General features: G+C 35.4%; 1 protein-coding gene across 1 annotated transcript in view; it reads right to left on the bottom strand.

The window, feature by feature from the left end:
• Positions 1-15,804, bottom strand: part of Cftr (CF transmembrane conductance regulator) — a 137,023-nt gene that overhangs the window by 43,349 nt on the left and 77,870 nt on the right. The window contains exons 12-17 of the mRNA XM_051175727.1: positions 14,832-14,926; positions 11,956-12,042; positions 9,454-10,162; positions 7,546-7,674; positions 3,844-3,881; positions 2,840-3,090 (exon numbers count right to left, since the gene is read on the bottom strand). Of these exons, the coding sequence (XP_051031684.1) occupies positions 2,840-3,090; positions 3,844-3,881; positions 7,546-7,674; positions 9,454-10,162; positions 11,956-12,042; positions 14,832-14,926 (1,309 nt within the window). The remainder of the gene's footprint in view (positions 1-2,839; positions 3,091-3,843; positions 3,882-7,545; positions 7,675-9,453; positions 10,163-11,955; positions 12,043-14,831; positions 14,927-15,804) is intronic.

The raw sequence follows: 15,804 nt of genomic DNA, 5'->3' as shown, positions 1-15,804 counted from the left end.
CAGAGGCCTCTAAGAGTCAGCTCAAGCCAATGTCTTTAAATCAGGTCCTTATTATAATTAAACTGAGGTATGGCTGGTCATCCTACCACTCAGAACTCACTTCTGCCACTCTGAGTATCAAGGTACCTTAATAGATGTGTATTTTCATCCTCTACGTTCATGCCCACTGCATAGGGCAGACACACATCCCTTCTGAGGACTATGCTCTCCAGATGAAACTCTGAAGAATTTACAGCTGTCTCTTTCAGAACACCAGACAAGACTTCCTTTTTTATTTTCTTCACTGGTAATTTAAGTTTCAACCTCCACTCTAAATTGCAGACTCACACATCTATGTCTTGATTATTTGTTGCCCCAATGACCTAAAAATTATGTCCTCTACATGCCCAGGACAATGCTGAGTACAGAGATAACAGAGGCAATTAACTCACTCTTCTTGTCCTTGAGAAACTCATTGTCTATAAAAGAGCTAAGCAATTTGATAAAGTGTAGCATAACACTATGACAACAATGTCAACTTTATCATTCACTCACTGTTAAGTCCAAAATTCCTTGTTTAATATTTAAAATATTTAACACTTTCTAAGAATTTGTCCTTAACTAAACTTGATTCCTCTATTCAAATATACTGTTTGAGGTAAATTTACCTATTCTTTAGACAATCTAGCCTTTCCTATCTCTGTACGTTGCCTATGTGTTGTCTCCTTTTATCTAAAACCTTTCCTCCTCATCTCCTTTTGTCAAATTTGTACCTTTTTCCTGGCTCAACTCAAATGCCCTATCTGCAAGACAGATTGGGTATTTGCTGCATCTGGAAGCAAGCTCTTCCCCTCCTTGTTGTAGAGACTACATATGTGTTGTATGTCATAGTTGTTTGTGTGTCTTTTCTCTTTTCCCACATGGCAGATTTTTGAGGTAAATGGGATTATTCCATGTTTACTTTATATGACCTAATACCAAAGCAGAAAGCCTTATGTAGACATGTGACATGTATTAGTTAACATATTTATTAAGAATATTTGTATATCCTTCCATGAATAGCCCAAACAAGGAATGCATACCCCATGACATTTAAAATTACCATTTAGAAACTGAAAGTTTACTTTGACAAAGAGTACCATTATAATGATATTCATATTTCAAATTGTATTTCAGCCAGTTGTGTTCTAGCTAATATAACCATACTTTGCTAAGGACCTATATTATGAGTCTACAAGACTACAAAATCAATGTAAAAAAGGCAAAGAGTCATAGAAAATTAAGGTCATGGAAAATCAAGGTCGAGGTATAATTTTGAAGAGCATATCTAGGAGAATTTCCAAGGGGTTGTTGCCAAGTATAACAGAATAGCTAGGTAACAGAAGAAGAATCATATGCCATAAATCTAACAGCCTTTTTTTTTTTAATAGAAAGCCAAACTCTTACATACAACAACAAAATAGAGAACAGGCTAAACGGAAATGTTCTAAGATCAACTTGCTATTTTAGTTACAAAGAGGGTGAATAAGGAGAACACAAACAACACAAAAGTGATTCGAAATTAACCTAAAACACATGAATGTGTGGAAGACAAATGAGAAAAGAAGAATGTGTGCTGATCACTACTATGTGAAACAGAGAAGACAGAATGCACCGTGAGTGGGTGCTAGGAGAGGGAGGTGTTCTGGAGAGGTAATGAAAAGTGCACTTGCTTTGGGAGCGACACCCCACAGAAGGGAATGGTAAAAACATGCTAACATTGACACAGGTTGTTAGCAACCATAATAACCATTCATATGTCACCAAACTAAGATTCAAATGTTTGTGTCCTTTCCACTGTGATTCACTGCGCAGAAATAGGGAAAACCCCTACCCTCAGAATTCTATAAAAGCAAGCTCACCAGATCAAGTGAATTGGTCATTCCCTTAGTTCTAAAATTGTTATAGCAAAAAAGGATGACAAGGAGCATGTGCAAATGAGGAAAAACTTTGGTGAGATGTAAGGGCTCCAGGAAAAATATAATTATCTTTCTAGTACGCCAACACTTAACTTCTGTAACCTAGGAAAACTGATGTAAACTTCTTTTGAGGGTTTTAGAAACAGACCATGCTAAAAAGTCTCAGTTCTCCAACTTATTTTACATGATTTCCATGCCTGACATCTCTCCTCACTTGTGAGTACCTCTGGGGTAAGAATGAAATCTTGTTCATATTTATGTGCCAGGCTTTCCCTGGCTTAGTGCGACACAGAAGGATCTCCAATTATGCTGCTATCAGAGCACTTAGGATCCTTATTACCTTTACGGTCTTTAAATGTGAGCTGATCCATGGGTAATGATTGCAATACATTTCAAAGAACCTTATTACCACTAATTTTCAAATGTTCGGTTCTTCCCCTCAATTTTCTTACTTTCTGTGTCTCTAATTACAGTGGTGTCAAAATGCATGATGCCAAGTACCATGTACTACAGTTGTCTCAAAATATATTTAAAATCTCCCCTACCCCCCAAAGTCCTTTAACACATTTATATGACCACTCTTGAAGGGCCTCATGAAGCAGTTATTGCCCCCCATCAAGATACTTTTCATAGTAGAATTTTATGTTTTTCCATGACAACTTCATACCCCCCTGTAGGCAATATTGTACATGACAACAATGCCTAGACCAAGTATGACAAAATCCAAGTTATCCAAAAGAGGCTGATTCTACTGAGGCTATCGCTGACACAGAAATACTGGGAACCACAGGCCTGATTGACTGCGACATCAGAGAAATGTGAACACAAGGCAGTGCTCAAGTCCATGCTACTGTCAGAAAGCAAGTAAGCAGGCAGTTCCTAATACAACTAATCAAAAGTACCTGCTTTCAGTGAGCTGAAGGTGGACATTGGTGCATGAAGAATAGAATGCAACATTTTCTGATGTAAAATTTTTGATGCTGTGATTAGCGTGTGCACCAGCGGCAAACCTCTGAAGAAGCCCAAGGCAAGCAATGTGTCAGCCACTCCCACGTAAATGTAAAAAATATAATAGAAGCTGGTATTGGTGATAATCACAAGGTAGGTGTTATTTGTACTTTTAGTACCATTGTTTCCATCATGAGGAGGGTTGCTGTAAGACAAAAGAAAAGTGTTATTTTACAACTGAATCATAACAAAAATAAGTATAAAGAAGCACAAACTATTGGCTTTAAAAAAAGACTGCCCCCTTAGTTTGATGAATTTTGTCTTGCAAAACAGTTTTATATTTTCTTATAATCTAAATAGATGGAATTGATGCTTATTTGAACAAAATATTTAGTTGAAACTACTAAATGCAAAATGTTCCTTTCTCTATCTTACTGCACTTCATGGAAACAGAAAACAACTGATTATTTTTTAGGTATAAATGAAGAGCAGAAGGCACTAAACAGCTTTCAACTTGAACAAATATAGCAAACAAATACAGTACCATGGATTTAGCTACTAGTGGATTGAGGAAATGGTTCTTAAAACTTTATTGGACGTGCACTTACCTGTTTTTCTTGTCATCATTTCACTAAATCATTCATTACAACTATTACTTGCATAAAACTTACACTAAGCATCATGATAAAAATCGAGGGCTGGTTTAAAGTATATGTAATGACATGCGTAGGATACATGCGAATACTGTACGACTTCACATACAGGGCTTGAGTGCAGAGTTTATTATCTTTGTCCTGGAACCCAATCTCCTCAGAAACTGAAGAATGACTGTAACTTGCTTTCCTCCCCTCATAATTTGGAGGAATGTTGAGGGAACAATGAAACATAGTAGGTATGGAAAGGGTTTATAGTCTCCAAATGGAATCAAAACAAAATCCACCATGTGTGGAATACTCACTTTTTAAGCAACCACAACACAAATAAAGAAGCAGCCACCTGAAATGGAACAATACACAGTTGGTCTCTCTTCTGGCATCTTTACCTATGCTTCCCGCACCATTTCTAAATTCAACCGAGCAACATCAAAGTGCACACTCTTCCCGTGCCTTGGCTTTGCACTTCTGGAGGCAGCAGCTGCAGACATTGTGAAATTCAGCTTATGGAACTCCATTTGCACTCATTTTGTCTAGTCCCTCATTTATCTCACAAGCCCTATGCGTTGAAGCCTACAGGAAAGTTAAGACTCAGCTACTCAAAGAGTAAATTTTAGTTTAGTTAATTGATGTTAATAATGAAAATCTAATGGCTTTATTTTCATCATCGTGCTTTTTCTCGTTGTATACATCGTCTCCATTGACTGTTTGAGTTAAAAAGAAAAACTTTGTTTTCTAGAGACTCAAGCCAGTGCAAAACAACAAGAAATTCAGCAACAATCTAAGCTTTTTAAAAGTCTTTATTCTCATACAAATGTCTTCCTCTGTCTTCAGACTAATCAAATACTGAGGATTCTAGATGAGCCACATGTACTGAGACACTCAATTGTTACACTCATCCTTTGTTCCAATTAGAAGAAAGTGAGCAATTCTGCCATTGCTAACACACTCTGAATAGGCGTAAATCCCAGAAATAGATGTATATGAATGGAACGACAAACAACTTTTCTGAAGAATGGGCCTAGGTCTTAATGTAAAGTTATTTCCTGGCTGTCACATGAATTCACCAGTCCAAACTCTTTCTACTGACTGTAGTAAAAGCATTTTCAAAGACTTGGTAGGAGGCCTTTAGGAAAAATATTTGAGGGTTACAGAAACAACAGAGTAACTCTATCATTTCATTCCAGAATGCTTCAAGGCTATAGTGTTCATATGATTTTTGAAAGAGGCATACTCCTAAATGATTAAGATATAGCAGCAACAAAATAAATAACAGTCATTTCCCAATTCTAAATTGGGGAGGTTAAACATGATGCTACATCACATGGAATACAGTATACTTTAATTTACAGATTTTCACACATTTCATGCGACAAATAATGCCCTAAAATACACATCTACAAAAAAAAAAAATAAGATGCCCTGAGAGGACTACCATTATTGACAGCAAAGGGTAGAATTATGGGAACACTCTGTTTCTATTTCATTACTGATGCAAAGTCCCTCAGGGATCCTTGATTAACAATCTCCCTGATGCAGGCTCAAAAACCATAAGACAAAAGAGTGAACAGGGTCTTCAGATGCTGCAGTCAAAACACTCTCTGGTTATTGTAAAGGAAATGGGAAACATCCCTTAATCCATTGTTTACATTTTCCCTTTCTAGTCCATGATACGCTGCCAAGGAGGGCTACTAAAGAGGGCAGCACAACAGAAATATAAGTCTATTTGCTTAGTGTTAATAAGAACTTATAAAAGGCATTGCTTTTTTTAAGGGAAAATTTATAAAATATAAATATACATTTTCAAAATGTCATGATTGAAAAATGTTAAATATCGTTTTTTTTTTTTTTTTTTTTTTTTTTTTTTAGTTTAGCAACTGTGATGAAACAGGAAAAAATGGGGTTGCGCTGCTAAATTTATTTCATATTACAAAAAGTAAACATTGAATGAATGCTATAAAATCATAAACAGCAATAGAAATACAGTCTTTGTTAAAACAGGTAACTCACTTTTATGGAGGAAGATGTGCACCTTGGTGTTCCTGTGGGTATTTTTCAGCACTAAATATGAGGCTCTATCAGTCGTATGAAAACTAAACTACCATTGTAGATTGGCACCTGTTCCATAATGGAATGTACCAGGAGTCAAAAGAAATGCCCAGATAGATACTAAAAAAGCTTAGCCTAAAGGAAAATCTATGTAAATTTTGATTGAAAGAAAGTAACACAATAGCAAACATTAGCAAATATGGTGTTTAGTTGTACAACCATACACATCATTTAAAAATTACTATATTTCTATTACTACTTTTCTTATTACTCAGCATTTTTGAGACCTACTTAAGTAGCAACTGCCTACAGATATTGGGGGGAAAATCATGCCATTACACTGTTTTCTGCCTCCTAGAGTGCGTGACTGATATTTGTCTATCACTACTTCCTTTCGCCTTCATTTCCTTCCTCCCCTTCCTTTTCCTCCCCTCTCTCTGACTCTCCCTTGGTCCCTCCCTCGTTCTTTCCTTCTTTCTTCCTCCCTTCTCTTTCTTTCTCCCTTTCTTTCTTTCTTTCTTTCTTTCTTTCTTTCTTCCTTCCTTCCTTCCTTCCTTCCTTCCTTCCTTCCTTCCTTTCAGTAACAGCTCAGTGGATAATGGGTAGTTACATGGCAATTACTTTCTCTTCAATGGTTAATTTCTTAACTGCAAGATGTCTTTTTTTTTTTTTTTTTTTTTTTTTTTTTTTTTTTTTTTTGTTGAATGTTGATGGTTTGGATATAGAATGGCCCATAGGCTCATGTGTTTGAATATTCGGTCTCAAGCTACTGCACTGTTTAGGAAGGCTGTGAAATCTTCAGGTTCTTGAGCTTTGATGGACAGTGTAGATCTTTGGGTAAAGGCCTTCAGGATTTACAGACTGGTCCTACTTCTTGTCCATTATTTGCTTTCAGAGTGTGAATGCAATATGACCCACAACCCTACTACCCCAGCTACCATGCCTTCCCAGCCTCCAGGAACATATCCCCTCAACGTTTCTTTAACTTATTTGGGTGCATTGTCATAGAAACAAGAAAAGTAATAGAGGGAAGTAATAATATTGCATACTTGTGTACCAAGTTAACAGACAATGAAATAATTATGTCATTTTGAAAGGCACCCAAACCTCCATCAATGGAAGCTGCCTGAGACAAAGGTGCCTCAGATGAATGAGAACCACCACTATGAGTCACCACCTGCATTGTTACTATCTAGAATTCTTTTCAGGGCTTAATTTTAACTAACATTCAATTTCAATTAATGCTTATTATAGTCTGAGCTTTTGGATCTGTTAAAAACTAAATATATAGAGATATAATGAATGACATGAAGATTATAGGTAATGAAACGATACTGTACTTGGGATTCACACTTGTGTGGAGTTTTGTGGCTGTTATCACAAAAACAAAAAAGTTTTATTTGAGATGAAAACTATGTTATTGGCTTTGTTATAGTAGCCTTTTTACAATATGTATGAATCTTTAAATATGTGGAATATAGTAAATATTCCCAATAAAATTTATTTTATGACAGTTCTTCATATATAGTATTAGTATTAAAGTATATTTTATATTATGTCTGAAATACTAAAATACAATTGTAATTCTAATTGTGAATTTCAATTTTTTAAAATTTACTTTTATGTGTATTGGTGCTTTGCCTGCATATATGTCTGTGTACCACATATATGTGGTACTCACAAAGGCCAAAAAAGAACATCAGATTCCCTGGGTCTAGAGTTACAGATGATTGTGAACCACCTTGTGGGTGCTGGGAATCCTACTTGGTCTTCCAGAGAAGTAGCCAGTGCCCTTGACCACTGGGCCAACTCTCCAGCCCCTATTGGCTTTCAGAAGCTATGAACTATCCATACAACTACCATTGAGAGATACATATGTACATTTATACGTATGTGCCCATACAAACACAATCCTTGATTTAAAGTCACAGAAACAGTTTACAACCAAACATTCTTACCTCAACCAGAAAAACAACCAAGCACCAAATCAGCACTATAAGCAAGCTTTTATGGAGAGTAAAATATCGGAGGTATGTGTTCCATGTCGTCACCGTGGGTATCTTCACCATATCGTCAAAAAAACACTCCTGAGGAAAGAAGTGTGATTCTGAAACAAACCTAGTCCATGCTACCACTGAGGTTTCATTTTTTAATTCAGGGAAATAAAGGAACATGTATGGATAAGTGGCTTTAACAAATACAAATCATTAGAGATGCCATGTATGCTGGGCACCGCAAATCGGATGTCTGCTGGAGCAATATAATTTTGAAAAAGTAAGAAGCACCGTGGCTCTTGTAGACCAGTGTTAGCATTTAAATGTCAGATGAGTGGTGCTATCAGACTGGAGTTCCCCAACTAGACTTGATTTAACTTATTTCAATGATCCATGGACAAGTGCACTTTGGAACTTGCTAGCTATTAAGTCTTTAATTTTAAAAAGCTGGCTTATGTTTGTGTATATTCCTCAGGCATTAAATTTTTTTAAAGTTATCACTTAAATTACAGAATTCTAATCTGAAACATTCCTCTAGAACTTTTTGCCTTTTGGAAGACATATTTTAGAATGGTGTGTGGTGGGGGGAAGATTTCTTATATATTCCAAAGGAAAAAAATGGGGTTGCTTCTCATAAAAAAATCCATGAAGTTTATAGGTGGTATTAGACTCACAAAGAAGGAGTCCTGTAAACCTGGAGTAAGATACACTGATGAGAAATTAGATTGTGGGATTGAACTCACCTTTATTTGAATTCAAGATCTACAAGTAACAGCTTAGAATGGTTGAATGAATATCTGGTACTGAATTTCTTAGAACTTTATTTTCTTTTTCTGCAGATAGGGGCAATGATATGACCTTCTATCACAGTAAAGGGGATAGTGTGTTGCCTGGAATTTGAAGTAATTGATGACCTAGTAACATAACAGTCAAAGAAATGATTCATTTCAATGAAGACTGACTAAAATTTATAGACTTTGATTTGGGAGTTTCATGTTGATGGATACTAAATCCTATAAATGAATTATCATTTAGCAAATCATTTTAAAATTATAGAAATACTGAATGTATATTTTGGGGAATTACTTATCCCTTTATTTCACAACATAGTGAACTCAACCGAGATATGAATTGACTTGTGATGGCCAAAATGTAACTTTCTATTAAAGACTCTCACTATTAACCATGCCCATCTACTAAGACTGTTTTGAACTTCATCTAAGGCACATGCATTGTTTAGTAAACAATAGCTCTCCTGTTTTGCATTGTTTTCTATTTTAAGAAAAGTCATTTTGTTCCTCAACATACAGTGATGGTCCTTCAGTCTAAATATTGGCAGATATATGTTGAGCTTCAAATAGCTTAAAAAAAACTTTCAAAAACATAACACATAAAACAAATCTGAAAGATCAGAAAGTACACATTACCCAAATTCAGGCATGAATGTTAATTTGTCTTATCAAGAAGCCAGGTTTTCATAATCCTTATCTAGTCTGTACATGTTTAGAAACAATTCTTGATGTCGACATAAATACAACCATTTTATTTACATAATATTTGACTCTATTTTGTTCTAGAAAACCACTAAAGCAGAAAATTATTAGTTTATAATAACAAATACCCTATCATGGGCCTAGTAAAGGAACTCAATACTAAGCCCTTGGTTGGCTTACAACTTTGGGGAAGAAGTGATATTTCAATTACAATCAGAAATAGTTGTTTTATATTTTGAAGTTGCTTACATAGGTAATGGACTTTGCACCCTTAAACCAGAAACTATCACAGAATGCCATGCAACATGTAATTTGTAGCAAAACTTACTGAAATTATAGAGTTAGGATGAGGTAATCTTAAGATATGGAAGGCACATACCTTTAAATCTTCTTCATTAAGTTCTTCAGTGATATTCAATGCACTGTCTTCAGACAACCGTCTTGAATATATATCCACATCATTTAAGTTTATCTGAGACACTATGGAGATTTTTCGAATGGAAGTCCTTGTCCTCTGGATGTTGCTGAAGCCTTGGGTGGGTGTGTATGTCATGAGGTCCAAAACAGACTGTCGTCTTCTGCCTGGAAATGTGGGGCCGGTGGGGATCACATTGCTGCGAGGCAAGACTGCCTCTCCTTGTTCAGACTCTGGAACCAGGGACAGTCTCCTGTCTTGGAACTCATCAGAATCTCCTTCTGTGATGAATGGGGTCTTCTGCACAATGGAAAATTTCCTCATGGAGCTGAATGAACTTAGAACAGAGCTCTTCCTTTTCTCTCCATACTCTCCAGTCTGTTTAAATGCCTGTTTGGTTTTGTTCCAGATGGCAGAGGAATCATCTACTGAGAACCTGCGTAAGGTCTCAGTTAGAATTGAACTTCTTCTGTCTTCAGTAAACTGGTCAAAAGTGTCATACCCCATGAGTTCTGAACTGAAGTCTGGACGTAGACTTTGTAATTCAGAAAATGTCCCATAGAAATAGCTGCTGCCCTCATGCAAAATTAGTATTTTGTCAGCTTTCTTTAAGTGTTCCATTTTAGATGTGACCAAAATCCTAGTCTTGTTGGCCATCAATTTACAGATACAGCTTTGGGAATATAAAAATATATAAGGTTTTACTTTACAAATAGTGATGTGTGTTTAATTTTAGCATATTATTAATGTTCCAAAAATCTATATCATGGCATGTTGTTACTTAATATAGTTATATAGATATATATTCCACAGTAACTATTAGGTGTCCCTTTAATTGCAGCATGGAATATCATATCATGTTGTAGAGGTGAATACCAGTAGACATAGAATGAAATTCAATTTTTGATTATCAATAATTATTTGATTTTAACAAAATCATTTTCTCTTAGGTCTTTGTTTATTTCTCTAGAAAACAAAGGAATTGTTAGATGATCTTTAAATGTTCCTGAAAGTTTATACTTCCCTATATCCTTGCTGTATTTAATTTTTAATTAATTTTCTCGTGCATTTTATGTTTACCAATCTGTTTTTTAAGCAAAGCATAACAACTGAGAAATACATAATTTAACTTTCTTCCAATAAATTTTTTATACTTTAAAAGTAAATCTTGGAGTGTATTCTCGAGAGGAAATCAGTTTCTTTTATCCAGTAAATATCAAAAATAAAGAGCCATCACTATATTCCTAAATATAAATAACAATATCTAAGTTTATGAAGTAAGACAATAGTTATTAAGTCACAACATCATAAACATAGTATTGGGTGGGTACTGCATTTAATGGAATTTTCTCTTTTTCTCAAACTAGAGAAGCCTGCTGAGAGCAGACTTATAAAAGGCAAATGTATTGGAAGGCTTTGGCACAAGCCCATATTGCTGGAACTAAGCAAAGTCCCAGAACCAAAGGAACATCCAGCTCTTAAAATCAAAGCTGTTTATTTCCCTCACAATGTAGCTAAACTCTATTGCATGTAAAGCAAAACAAACAACTGAACAAACAAAACCAGCACAATGACTCCTAGAAGGCCTGAACAAGTAATCCAGGCAAAGGTAATTAGTACTCTGAATCCAACATAATGGTGCATGTCAAATTCTGGAGCAACCTTCTTTCTAAGGCATCACACAGAACTTGTATCATTCTGTACTGTTCAAGAGTTTGTGTTCTTGCATTTTCTTAACTGCTTAGAAAATGTTTTTCTTAAGCTGAGTTGTGTGCATAAGGTAGTCATGCTTATTCATCATTCTGACTGTATGAACTCAGAGGACTTGATGCAATGACCATTACAGAGCAACTTCAGAGACTCAAGATAACAGGTATGTTAATGCAGGGCTGTATTGAAGGAGATGATGCACTAAGCTTTAAGAGAAGTAGAAACATGACTAGGGCCTTCTATAGCCTTTTTCATTAGATTAAAATTAAGTAAGGGAAGATTGAAGTGAACTATTTAGATATCTTATAAAATACTTTTTTACTATACATTATTCAGAAGCTCATGAGCAAAATTGGGGGTTGGGAAGTCTTGGTGGGACTTGGCATTTAATTGAGATTGGGGATAACATGTTCTTGTGATTGTGACTAGATAAACCATGCTATACCTTCAATTTAAATGAGACATAAACTAAAAATGTCAAACAAAATTATTTGAAATTAGTCCTTTCAGAACAATAGTAGCTTTAAGACGGGGGGGCTTCTGTTAGCTTCATGTGTGAATCACAATGTAAATATCTGGTATGTGGGATACCTGATATGTGACCCCTGAGAAACAGTTGTTCACTCTCCAAAGGGGTTGCAATCCACAGTTTGAAAACCACTGCTCTAGAGCTAATATGCAGCTTATGATGATACAGGCATTTTGTTATCTTTTAGCATGAGCATTATAAGTAACTGAGTCAAAAAAAAAACATACTTTTCAAATATTTGTTCTTCAGTCAAAACATCTAGGTATCCAAAAGGAGAATCCAGGAGGTACACATCAGCATCTTTATATACTGCTCTGTAAACAAAGTAGAAATGAAGTTAGGGTCCCTCCATGTCTTTGTATTTTACTTAGAACTGATATTAAAACTATGGACATTATGTTACAGAACTGTCATCAGATCTCTGCAATGCAAGTACACTTTTCACAATATGGGGCAGAAGTAGCACTGTTAGTTATTTCTTCCTTATCTATGTTATTAATATTATAGACTGTATTACATGAGGAATAATGAAATAATTTACTTTGCACCTGCTCCTGATGTCCTTGTTCTTTCATGGGTGTTACACATAGGGAAGGGTTAATGATTATATTAAGAAGCAACACATATGCTATTTAAATTTCCTTAATTTTTTTTTATGTTGAGTGTTTTGACTGCATACAAGTATACCATGTGTGTTCAGTGTGTGGAGGCAAGAAGACGGTGTCAGATCCTGAGGACCGGAGTTCCAGACAATTATGAAGCAACCATGTTGATGCTTGGAATCAAATGTAGGTCCTCTGGAAGAGCAGCCAGTGCTCTTAACCACGGAACCATCTCCCAGGCTTTATTTACTTTGAATTAAGACTAAAAAACTTCAAGCAATTAAATTTGACTTAAAAGAGCAAAAATATAAAGATGTATTTTTCAAACTAACAAAAATGAAGTAGTAACCTCTTTATAAGTTTTAAATTTTTTCAGTCATGATTATTAATAATGCTACCATATCCCAGCTTTAAAGCATAATTTTAAAAGATAATTGTTGATACTTTTGTTTTCAAAATGTACTTAATCATCACATACTTAAGGAAAGCTATGAAACAAAACAAAAATAGCCAAAATTCTAAGTAAAACCATAAAAGCCCTTTATGTTGTAAATTTTCTTGAAGGCAACACGGGAGAGCTAATAGAATCCTTGAAAATACACACACACATCTTTAATCCACAGTTGACTTTGACTTTCCTCTCTGCAATATAGTTTAAATGTCATTTATCCCCCTGAAACTAATACAGGCTCTTAATCCACTGTAAATGTCTGTAAGAGGACAGACACTTTAGTCTAAGTGCTCAGAGGTGGGACCTGTGGAAAATGACTAGGATTAAGGTAGATCATCAAGGCAGAGTTTAATGATTGAATAATTGTGACTTTATGAGGAGAGGGATACCAGAGAGCAAGTGTGCTCTCTCTCTCTCTCTCTCTCTCTCTCTCTCTCTCTCTCTCTTTCTCACACACACACACACACACACACACACACACACTTTTGTTCTTCTTGACACGTGATTTTCTATGCTTTCTCGAAAGTCCACCAATGAGATACCATAATCAGGCATGACTCCTTGACCTTATACAATAAGTGGGAGGAAAACTAAAGTGATTTTCTCTAAAATTTACTCATAGTGTACTGGTAGATTATTAGCACTACAGATTAAACACGCTTCTTCACGTGTATGACAAGTTTCTCAAGACTGAAGTGTGCGTGTTCATCATCAAAAGAAGATGACATATTGAACATTTGGATGAAACAGTAAACAACTGTTTTCAGTATTCAGTAGTACTATACATTGTACATAGGAAATATGTCTAAATCTTAAACTAGTAAGTATAAGTGCTATATTGAAGTCACATGCCATACTTTATTTAAATATCAAATGTAATGCTTCAGATATGATCATTGCATCACAGATATAGGAAATAACTTCTAAATGATTATGAAGCCATCATCTCATCTGTGAATTCTATCAAGTGATCTGAGTTCCCAGTGCATTCTCAAGATCAAGGCACAGTTGAATGTAAGGAGTCAAGATAACCTGGATTTAGTTAATGTCTGACTACTCAATTATCATGTGATTTCTTCCATAAAATGAAGAGAACAATTTCTGCCATTAGGGTTGTATGGGGATTGAGATCACACACACACACACACACACACACACACACACACACATTTGGGGGGTTATTGGGTTATGAAAACATCAGCTGTGGGAAATAAAAGAAAGAGAAAGGGCCAAATACTACTGGGAAATGTAATTTCTCATAAACAATTTTGGTAACATAATAAAAAGAATTTTGTTTCAATAAAACTAGGAACTATCTGAAATCCCATATCACCAATTTTCTTTGAACAGAGCTACATTTAAATATTTTCTTCCTGAGAAGAATTATATGTGCTTCTTTTTTGACAGCTTGTAAATTTTCAGAGCACTTTCCTAGTATTCACATGACCTGGATAACAATCAGAATCACACAAAAAGGCATGTGCTTACTATTAATCCTAGCTGGGTGTGGTGGCACACACCTGTAACCCTAGCACTCAGAAACAAACACAGCAAGATCCAGAGCCTCACATAGGGAGACCTTGTCTCTTGTCTCAAAAACAAACAAGAAGCCTTAGTCCTAGTGACATCTTTTGCCTTACTATTTTTGTTACAAAATCATAAATTATGTTCTAAACTTTAAAAATAGAAAATACATATCATCTAAACTGAGAAGCATAAACAGAAACCTAACATAGAGGTATCTGGGAACAGGGAGAGGATGAATGATGCAATGAACAGAAATTTGTAATTTTCCCCTCCTTGATGTTTTCAGAATTCTAAAGATTTCTGTTTATAACAATACATGCAACATAACAAACATGTATAAACAAATAAAAATAATAGTATGCATATTTTTAAAAAGCCACCATTTACCAAATCTGATTGTCTATTGTTCTTAAATTGTCAATCCCAGAGACAAAATATGAAGCAGTAGATAAATATGCATATATAATTATACATGCATGGTATTTACAGCAAATGCTCGGTGGAGCAACAGTTAGATGTTCACCTTGCTAAGGAAATCCTCGCGCGCTGACCTCCACTCAGTGTGACTCCATCTTCTCCAAGGATGGTGTTGTCTTTTTCTGCAAACTTGGATATGTCCTATTATCAAAAGCATGACACCAGAAAGAAAATTTTGTATATTCAATCTGAAATTGGAAAGCACATTTTCCTTTGGATGCAGCTATATGTTAGACCCCTGCTTCTACCATCCAAATGTTTGAACATTGCATCTCAATTATTTCCAACGGAATTCACTTAGGTGCTCAAAATGACATGACCAAAATTTTAAACATACAACTTTTTTCATTTTTAAAATGTTATTTGTGATCATTAAATAAGATTTGGAAAATACAAAAAGTGAAATAAATATGTATTTGTGGAACGTTTACATATGGAGACAACCCACAAGTCTATCATATAAATTCAAATCCTATTCAAGTGTTAAAATGCACTTTCAATTTAAATTCACTCTTTAAAAAAATCTTAATACATTGAGTAAGCCTGTTAATAAGAGAAGCTAAAACTATTTACACCCCAGCAATATGAAGGCGTCTTCAGTGGCTGTCAAGGAATAAGGCTAGTTACTTCCATATTTCTCTTATTCACCTTCCTAAACAACAGCACACGCATCCTTATCCCCATCCATTATTTCTGTGTCCTTGCCCACTCAGGCTACTTCTGTCACCTTCCTGCCACACTTGCCATTCCTCCTCCAATGAGCTTCCCTGTGGCAACAATCATAAAGGCACTGTAAAAGAGCTGAGTTTCTAAGAAATAGTCCAGGGCTCCAGACGGTACAAATGTAATTAAGGTAAACCATAACCCTGGAAGGAGAATTAAATAACAACTTATATAATAGACCATTTTACAACAGATTATAAAGTAGTACTCACTTAATTAGCAAGTTAATTGTTTAGCTAGTAGGAGTAACAACACAGCAGACAGAAAAATGAGAGGCTCCGCCTGAGACATGAAGG

Source organism: Phodopus roborovskii, unplaced genomic scaffold (assembly GCF_943737965.1).
Source record: "Phodopus roborovskii unplaced genomic scaffold, PHOROB, whole genome shotgun sequence".
Taxonomy (NCBI): Eukaryota; Metazoa; Chordata; class Mammalia; order Rodentia; family Cricetidae; genus Phodopus; species Phodopus roborovskii.
This window is presented reverse-complemented; position numbering and strand designations above follow the sequence as displayed.